The sequence below is a fragment of the Salvia hispanica genome, chromosome 4 (assembly GCF_023119035.1).
Source record: "Salvia hispanica cultivar TCC Black 2014 chromosome 4, UniMelb_Shisp_WGS_1.0, whole genome shotgun sequence".
NCBI lineage: Eukaryota > Viridiplantae > Streptophyta > Magnoliopsida > Lamiales > Lamiaceae > Salvia > Salvia hispanica.
Window position 1 is genome coordinate 34,264,944 of NC_062968.1, and position 9,027 is coordinate 34,273,970.

General features: G+C 36.3%; 3 protein-coding genes and 1 non-coding gene across 5 annotated transcripts; 1 reads left to right on the plus strand and 3 right to left on the minus strand.

Moving 5' to 3' along the window:
• The first annotated feature begins 274 nt into the window (after positions 1 to 274).
• On the plus strand, positions 275 to 1,731 carry LOC125185686 (uncharacterized protein At4g00950-like). 2 transcript variants are annotated; one of them, XM_048082267.1, is made up of 2 exons: positions 275 to 767; positions 1,472 to 1,731. In XM_048082267.1, exons 1-2 carry the CDS (start codon positions 282 to 284, stop codon positions 1,565 to 1,567), a joined length of 582 nt encoding a protein of 193 aa, XP_047938224.1. In that variant the 5' UTR covers positions 275 to 281; the 3' UTR covers positions 1,568 to 1,731. The 2 variants fall into 2 exon arrangements, with proteins under 2 accessions (XP_047938224.1, XP_047938223.1); XM_048082266.1 differs by having other exon boundaries at positions 277 to 875.
• A 230-nt stretch (positions 1,732 to 1,961) lies between these two features.
• On the minus strand, positions 1,962 to 3,815 carry LOC125185688. Its single transcript, XM_048082268.1, has 3 exons — positions 3,665 to 3,815; positions 2,843 to 2,925; positions 1,962 to 2,229 (listed from the first exon to the last, which is right to left on the minus strand). Exons 1-3 carry the CDS (start codon positions 3,741 to 3,743, stop codon positions 2,197 to 2,199), a joined length of 195 nt encoding a protein of 64 aa, XP_047938225.1. The 5' UTR covers positions 3,744 to 3,815; the 3' UTR covers positions 1,962 to 2,196.
• A 485-nt stretch (positions 3,816 to 4,300) lies between these two features.
• LOC125185684 lies at positions 4,301 to 6,702 on the minus strand. The gene is made up of 3 exons (XM_048082264.1): positions 6,576 to 6,702; positions 5,267 to 6,014; positions 4,301 to 4,986 (listed from the first exon to the last, which is right to left on the minus strand). Exons 2-3 carry the CDS (start codon positions 6,004 to 6,006, stop codon positions 4,539 to 4,541), a joined length of 1,188 nt encoding a protein of 395 aa, XP_047938221.1. The 5' UTR covers positions 6,007 to 6,014; positions 6,576 to 6,702; the 3' UTR covers positions 4,301 to 4,538.
• Positions 6,703 to 8,924: 2,222 nt separating this feature from the next.
• On the minus strand, positions 8,925 to 8,998 carry TRNAV-AAC. The gene has a single exon. It is a non-coding gene; the product is annotated as a tRNA-Val (tRNA).
• Between the last annotated feature and the right edge of the window lie 29 nt (positions 8,999 to 9,027).

Consider the following 9,027-nt stretch of genomic DNA (forward strand, 5'->3'; position numbering starts at 1 on the left):
TTAAATATTTATTATCTTTGATAATTAGATTATATCTCACAACTTATGTCTAAAAAAATAATTATATGATAATGAATCATAGCAACTAATACAATAGGTAATAGAATGAGAAAAGAGATAAGAAAATGATTCATTATCATGAAATACTTGTCAAATATCCACTCTCCATAGTCCACATTCCATTGTATGATTGTATGATTGTATGATTGTAGTAGTGTTAAGAGAATACAACCAAAAAGTTTATAAGTTCATCTCGTTATATAAATAATCATTTAATCAATATGAAGTCAATCTCAAGCACAACATATCACCCCTTTTTTGTCCACATCAAACTCCATTTCCACTTAAAAACTCCAACTGATTATCACAAAAAAAGAATGATGAATGAGGCATGTTTTCCCACACTAAAGCTTCCATTTGCAGAGATTCCCGATTCAGCGGAGCATCCATCAACGCCGCCGTTCCAAGCGTCAGCCACCATCCCCTTCAAATGGGAAGAGCAGCCCGGGAAGCCCCGGCCCTGCTCCGACATCATAACCCGCCCCAAACCCGCCAAATCATTGGAGCTCCCGCCGTGTATGGCCGACAAATTCACGAAAACGCCCTCGCCCACCACCGTGCTCGACGGGCCCTACAGCGTCGGCCGCCCCAAATTCTCGTCCTTCAGATTCTTCAGAGACGGCCCCGAGGCCAGAGGGCTTTTTGGTAAATTCAAGGGCGGTAAGACGGAGGCCGGTAGTTGCAGATTCTCGCCCTCCACCTCCACGGTTAGTAGCTGCACCAACACTGAGGATTTGTTTGCTAATAATAACTGTGGCCTCAAAATCAACACAAACGGAACCGGAACCTTCTCCAACCTCTCTCCTCATTTATGGGTATTTTCTTTTCTTTTTTTAAGACTCTAAATATCACTTCTAGTTTCTACAATGGATGCTGGATGATTAGTGTTCCAATGTGCCCACTACTTTACCTATTTTAACTAATTTTATCATATACTACTAGTAATACGTTATGTTGGAATTAATACATAATATTTTTACTTTTCCAGAGAATTGTGATTTTTATACTATGAGATGTAAATTTATACAGGCAGTGTAGAATAGTGGTTTTCATGGTTTATGGATATATCTGTAGCCATAATTATAGTTGTCAGTGTAATTTATGACTAGTATCATTATTTTTTGGCATATAGTTGGAAGAATTAATATGGTCATGTGGGAGAGTAAAGAGGGGACCCTGACTATAATGTTAATACCTTAAATTTTCCACACAAATTACCAAAAATGTTGAAAATATGGTCCATAAATTATCAAGGGTAGGCAGACTTCTGCAAATCACAGGGGCATGGCAAGCTGTGAAATACTACTGTTGTAGGATTTGAAAGAAGAGAATAAATAGTGGGTCTGGGGCTTTTATTGTTTTTTTTTTGGGTATAATATTTATTATGTAACGGTGGTGTGCTTGTTTGCAGACTAGTTTTTGCCATGGCATAAAGCAAGTGATGCACTGGAAAGGCAAGAAATCAAATAAAGAAGGCCGGCATTCAAGGGTTGATAACGTATCATGAATCATTTGCAGAATTTTATTACACCCCTTTGAACCAAAAACAGAGAAGAAAAAAGTTTGGAACTCTCTGTTTCGAACTAATGTTCATGCTTGTGATGATATTGCTTTTCATACCCTATATTACCACTGTAGCGAAGAATAATAGCAGTATAATTTAAATGTTAATTGCTGTTTTCTGGTCCTTTATTTCCAGAGCAACAAATTAAAATAAGCGTAGAAAACGGCTTTAATCCAAAAATAAATACAGGTTTGTCACATTTGACAGGCCGGTGAAAATAATCATAAGAAAATAAGAAAGTTGTTTAGCATAATCATCTCACATCCGATAATGGGTCAATAAGTAATGATTTCACATTAAAAAGCAACACAAGATTTCCAACCAAAGAAATGGGTAGTGGCAGCAAGAACCAGAAAATTTCAATGAAAAATAAAATACCATACAACAATTATGTGACTGAAACTTTGTAAATTTGTTACATGTGACAATGTCTATGCTAGGAGTAGCATATAAGTCTTCTCGTCCTTTTACAAAGTAGGATGTAAAAGATAACATTTATAGAAGATGGAGATTTGGGTTGAATTTATTCTCAAGGAGCTGCATAGTAACAGAAAAATTGCCCAATCTGACGTTTATCTCTTCTTCTCAATCATAGTAGCAACTATCTGCAGATTGAGAAACAGAAGAGAGTTCAAACCTATGTACTCGCCAACGGATAAGAAATAATTTTAGAAAGCAAGAAATCATTGTGAGTTATATACTACTAGTATTCAATCTATTATCAAAAGAGGCATTGACTATCTAAGTGTTAAGACAGGAAATCAACATCGCAGGATAATAGGGGTCAGAGCAAAACACAGTATCCTTGGAAGCTGAAAAGAGTAGAAGCACGGTGATGCCCAAAGAGAGCAGTTGAGGGACATAGATGATGTGCATTAAGCCTCGACTTTTCTACTAATTTGTTCAAGATAAGTTCCATTTGCTAGGTCGGGGAAATGACAGCAGCAATACAGAGCAGAACAAAGTGGATCTATTAGTATACAGAAAGCAGGAACAAGACTGGCTTCTACAGAAAGAGATATACTTTCAAATATATGGCCAACCAGTGGTTTATTAGGCTATTCAACGATAATCTGAAGCATGGAAAGCTGGTAACAGATGAAATCAAGTGATCCATGAAAACCATACTGGCTACAAAATGTCTATGCCCATATTAATGCTGAAACTAAACTGCACATAAAACGGAGAAAAGGGCGCCTAATGCAATGTATCACTTACATCACTCATACAAGTCTTGGGCCCTTGGTTGGATGCGCCATAGGAATCCAATATAGGCCTCACAACAGCCGGAAGGAAGAGTCCTGCATCATTTTTTCACAAAACAAGAGGACAGAAATTGTTACTATTACAAAGATGTTTGAAACATTCTTTTCAAACATGGATAAAGAGATTATCAATTTACTATTACAAAGATGTTTGCGACATTTTTTAAAACATGGAGCAAGAGATAATCAACACACCAAGATATCACACAAACCATTATCTCTTAAAAGCAAGATTGTGGCTTTACTATCACATTCCATTAAAATGCTACATTCAATGACTAATGATAAAAAATATAAACCAAATCCTCATTCACAATTCTAGTGCATCCCAAACAATCCAACCTTATTATTTCCCCCATTTCTAGAACAATACGATATTGACTATTGAGCATATGTCCAATCTACCATTCAAAATTCTAGTGCATCAAAGTAATTAAGTCTTGAACTTTGCCCTAATTTGTATGGTAATAAATAAAAACCATTGATCCGAATTCCGAAAGTAATTTTGTAACAATCAAATAATTGATCACAAGCTAGAATTAGGGCCTCTAGTGATTGCGAACAAAAAATAGCCAATACTACATCTCAATTGAAGCAGATTGACTCGGCAATTCCAAATCCGTTAGCTCTAACTTAATGTAATAGCACTGATTATCTGTATTTTAAGAAAACTCAGAAATCAAAAGCATGTGAGCAAAATGAAATACAGCTTCAGCAATGAAATTCGGAATGCGTGGATATAAATAAAGCTATGAAGAATAGAAGAAATACAGACCAACGCCAGCGATGAGGCAAGAAGCCGCCACAACAGGCTCTTGTACAACGAAAATCTTCAGCTTATCCATCACCGGCATCTTTCCAATTTCAGGATCTCTCTCTCCCACTCGCTGTGCGTATTCCCTTTTTCTGTGTGTGTGTGTGAATAGCTTGGGTATTCACTATTCAGCAAAGCCGGGTCGGGTTAGATCATAAGATGGGCCAACTAAAATGTGCTCATCACTTAAGCCCAAAATGGCCTGGAACTTATAATTTTACTTAAATAACTTCATCATATGACAATAATATCATATGGAGTAATGTACTCTCTAAATGAAAACAGATTAATTTTTGTAAACGTGCTAAAATATAAGGGATGGTATAGATACCATTTCTAAAACCCCACAAATTCCAATCGGTTTACCGTTTACCACTTTACACAAGGTATTGGTAGAAAATTTTGATGAATCACAAAAATCCTATAATTTTCCTCATATTCTTTATATACAATTTTCATTTTATTTTCCTGTAAATGCAAGTACTTTACAATTTTTTCTATGAAAAAGGTATACTATAATATTAAATCATAAATGTTCAAGGAAGAATGTGAATTAATGCTACAAAGAAGATATTTTAACTATTAAAAGCCACAAAATGCTACAACTCCATCCCTTAGCCCAATCTTATTGCAAGTATTTGCCAAAGTTCCATCAAGATCATATTTACAACATTGCTACATAACGTAGAAGGATAACTCAAAGACCAAAAAACTGAAATTAAAGGCAATACACTTAATCACGTACAAGAAAAGGGAAAATACAGCTCTATTAACATCATACAAGCGCACAAAACTCTCAAGCTGCAGTAGATGATATACAGACTGCACAACTTTATCACCAACTTGGAAACATCCACGCAATGGACCATCCCAGCAAGAATCCAGCACCAGCTAGTCCTAGCCCTATGGTGAAAGCAACTGTACACTTACTAGCTTCATGCCGAGAGCTTGAATTTTTGGCGCGGTTTCTACTGGAAGTCATGTCTCTGGCCGTCTGTGCCTTCTTAGTTATTTGAGGTGCCCAAGGTACCATAGGGACCACTGACTGGCTTGAGCTGTTCAGGAACTGGAGATACATGCTCTCGATTCGGAGCCACTGTTTATAGGCGAACAGCTGAGATGCTTGCCTAAATACAAGCTTGACCACATGCTCTTTCTCTGCACAGGCTTGTTTTGCTGCCCTCTCGGCTTCTCTTGCACGAGTCTGGGAGTGACATAGGGCTTCCATCAGTTGGGCCTTGCTCTGGTCATTCTCAACCGTTGTTTCAAGAGTCGGGATATCACTGTTTTTAAGGTCAAAATCATCAGTGTAGTTCTAGTTAAGAAAAGTTTAGCCTAAAATCATGCAGCCACACATATGCCAAATGTAATCAATCTTTCTGGTGCATTTTTTATTTTTTATATTTACATATTTAAAATGATCAACTTCCACAACCAGAAACTGTGAATGATTTGTCGACACTACCAAAACGAACATACAAAGGCTACAGATGTTAACACAATGTGCTCATGAAATGTTCAATGTAGCAGGCTAAGAACAATTAAAGAAAAGGAGCAAATTACCTAAAGAGCTTCTCTGTACTGTTTTCTGATTGACCCTCTGCTAACACAAAATGTTTGTCACAGGCACTTCCATCATGGCAAAAACAAGATAGCTTTACATCCACATCCTTCTTCACATGAGTGTTCTGAGGCATGGGAAGGTCACAATTCTCTATATAGTCAAGCGACCTTTGTGCAACCAACAAAGCCAATTCATCAGTATCAGCAGTTCGCCACCACGGAGCATTTTTTCCAGCCCCTACCCGCGACTTGGGATCAAAAGAAATCTCATCAGCATGTTTTGGAACCTTGGGACCAAGATCTTTAACAGGTACTTCTCTATCATCCTCTTTAACTCCAAACTCTAACTTTTCACCAGTTACTATATTTCTACCCTGATTATCCTCATTCCTCACTAAAGCTCCAGAGCTTTCGTGCTTTTGCCAGATATCCATACTACACTCGGAAGATGTAAACTGTTGATTTGTCGAACCCTTCTGATACCCATAATTTAGTTGCGGTTGCAGCCACCATTTCGAATTGGGGGATAAATTTATAAATGAAGGATTTAGATTAAAAGGTATGGACACTCCATTGGGAACATCTAGGCCTCTGGATGCACTAGAGACAGTATCAGCCTGTTTCACAGATGTAGGTATTGTCGAGCAATAAGCGAATTTTGGAGCTCGCTTTGCATCTTCTTGCACCATGCATCGGTTAGCTGTCCTGTGCAAAACCGCCCTAGCTTCAGCTACTGCCATTTTTCATCCTGCAGATTTCAATAAGAGATTATATTGAGTTGAAATCTCCCCCAATTAAGTGGTACTAACATTTTCTCCAAAACAATATTCAAGTGGAGGCAAAATTAACTATGTTAATAGGAAAAGGATCAATTGCGAAGAGGATGAAAGAAATGTTTTTTTTTTATATAAATTTTATAAAAGGACAATGAGGTTAATCACATTCAAAAGACAACAAAGCGAAAATCACTATCAGAGGAAACTGGCGTCACACGCAACAAGAACTTTCTTCGCAAAATCCGTTGCTGAAGCTGCTTCATTTCAATTGATTACCAATTATAACAAGAAAAGTAGAGAATTTCATGATAATCTACCAGTAAAATTGCGAGTCCAAAAGTACATTATGATTGATGAACGCCAAATGTCAAAGTCAAATGAAGAACAAATTAAACCTAAACCAACAAGCACATATAAAACGGATAAATTATCCTTGCAATTCAGTAAAATAAATTTCATCAAGCATCAAACAAATACTGCATGAGAAAGAATGATGATCGGGAGGTAATAGAGAGATAAAGCGAGAAAGAAACCTGAAAGTTCAGTGGAAACAGAATTGGGCGAGAGGATAGGTGTGGATTCAGATTTCACTCATCTAGAGAGAGAGAGAGAGAGATGGTGTTTGCTTTTGTATTTTTATTTGAGTATTCAAATGATTGGCATTGCCGAGCCTTTTGTTGGGCTTGGCGCGTTCATCCCCGAATACGGCGTAGCGAGTTGTGTGCCGTACATTGTGATCTTTCGTAGCCTCAAAGCCCAATTAATTACTCCACTCTCAAAAATCATTTATTTTACATAAAACTAAATCATTTTCAAGTTATATGGATCATGTAACGTATTTTCACATTTTTTTTGAATCACAGAATAATCTCATTTTACCATTTTGATATTAACCTATTGGCATTTATAAATAAGATCCCATAATATATTTATTAATCATTACCCATATTTTAAATGTGGATGCTAATCCAATCCAAAACTTTTGAGGTTGCTGAATAAGAATAAAACCTTATATAACCCAAAATGATAACTAGGGCATTTATTTTTGAGTGTTCTTTTTTTATTGATAATTAAGGAACGTATTTGAATACATATTAAGATGCCATTCGCACACTGCAAAGAGTTATGTTTATATCTTCTAATGTCAGTATCAATATATTTATATACTGATCAAATGTTACACTCCCATCTAATTCAATCTAATCACAATGAAGAAAATTAAATTGCATTGTTGTTCATGTAATCCACCGCATCAATCATAAGCCAACAACTGCACTACTTTGATTACTACTTTGATTCAATTTAGTTGGGTAGTAAGAAATTGTGATTACTACTTTGTTTTTTTAATTACAAAGTGAAAAGAATATCAATAAAGTTACAATAATTGCGGTATATATATCAGTTTAAAACAAATCTTAATGAGTATGCTAAATTCATTTTTTTATGTGAAAATAAGTAAAAATGGCGATGCCAGCTTAAATTGCTTGAAAAAGAATCCAAAGGCTAAGGAGTAAGGACCACTCCCTAGCTAGTTTTGATTTTAATTGGTAATGGCAAATATGATATTTTATGATCACGAAATAAAATGGGCGTCTTGTGTCTTGAAAGCGACTAGCCGAGAACCACAAAGAAACATTAGTTGTCAAAGGAGGGAAAATTAACATATCTTAGTGGCCCTAATTTGAATATAATAATAGCTAGGAAATTTTGTATTATTATTACTATTATTATAACAAAGTGAATCGCCAAATTTTAACCACCATTTCCCATGTTAAAAAAATAATTCGAGTACTATATTTATTTACTACATATGCAAACAAATTTGAGCATTTCACCACCTGTATGTATTTTCTATAGCTAACGTATATTACATTACCTTTGAATAAAATATACTATGGGTGATTTCATCTTTTTCCATTGATTATGCCAAACCTAAGAAAAAAGGCTGTCAATGCTTTCACAGTATAATTAAACCTTGTAGCAAAAAAAGTGATGCGGTCATCCTGGCCGCCCCCACACCCCGGTCCGACAGTTTGTGAGGGGGTTCAATCAGGGTACACAGCGGCCCGTTAGAGAGGAGGCCTTCAACCCACTATCCTGACAGGAGCCCATCTCCCAAGGCCCCCATCTCCCAAGGCCTCACACTTGTGCCTGAGAGATGGAAGCTCCCACACGCCAGTAGTGGGATTCGAACCCAGCTCCTTGTAGCAATATCTGCTCCCCCGGAACCAACTGCGCTAAGCCCCTGCGGGCACAGTATAATTAAACCTTGACTTGACGGTTGGTGGTAAGAAATTCAACTAGCGCTCATAAGTGAGACTAATTGGATATATATTAGTCCAGAGTCAGAGTTTTAGATATTGAATTTAAGCAATCCACAGATTAATTTTGATATAGAAATATTAGAATATTGACTTTCACGGAAAGAATAAGCAACAGTAATGCTATAAAGTAGCCTTAATAAAGTATTTAATGATATTAATATCAATTTTTTTAATAATTCTTCGTGGTTTTCCCAATATTTTTTTAATTTTGGGTCAAAATCAGTGATTAATATATCATCCGATAGATCGATACGATTCTAAAAATTATGAATGACAATCGAACCAATATAGATGAGATAAGATTATTAACGACAATCAAACTAATAGAACTGATATGTTGGTTTCGGTTCAGACCATGAAAGATGGTTCCTATATGCAAAACAATACTATTAGACGAGCAAATATATGGAGCCTTTATTATTTCCATTGGAACGTCAAAGTCAGCAGATTAAGCAAGCAGAGGATTGAATATTGTGTGCAGAAACAAGAAGGAATCAAATAGGTTGATCACCAACAAATTATTGAAATATTAAAACTTATAAAACGAAAAACATGAATTGGCTTCGCCCGGACTCGAACCGGAGACCTTCAGTGTGTTAGACTGACGTGATAACCAACTACACCACGAAACCTTGTTGCTCTGTCCATGTATTTTGTTTAT

Excerpts from the sequence above, each read along its gene's own strand:
- LOC125185686 (XM_048082266.1), top strand. The coding sequence starts at position 282 with ATGAAGTCAATCTCAAGCACAACATATCACCCCTTTTTTGTCCACATC. Across the intron at positions 876-1,471 it reads ACCTCTCTCCTCATTTATGG|ACTAGTTTTTGCCATGGCAT; the intron begins GTATTTTCTTTT and ends GCTTGTTTGCAG.
- LOC125185688 (XM_048082268.1), bottom strand. The coding sequence starts at position 3,743 with ATGCCGGTGATGGATAAGCTGAAGATTTTCGTTGTACAAGAGCCTGTT. Across the intron at positions 2,926-3,664 it reads TTGCCTCATCGCTGGCGTTG|GACTCTTCCTTCCGGCTGTT; the intron begins GTCTGTATTTCT and ends AAAATGATGCAG. Across the intron at positions 2,230-2,842 it reads CCAAGACTTGTATGAGTGAT|ATAGTTGCTACTATGATTGA; the intron begins GTAAGTGATACA and ends CTCAATCTGCAG.
- LOC125185684 (XM_048082264.1), bottom strand. The coding sequence starts at position 6,006 with ATGGCAGTAGCTGAAGCTAGGGCGGTTTTGCACAGGACAGCTAACCGA. Across the intron at positions 4,987-5,266 it reads AGTACAGAGAAGCTCTTTAG|TGATATCCCGACTCTTGAAA; the intron begins GTAATTTGCTCC and ends CCTTAAAAACAG.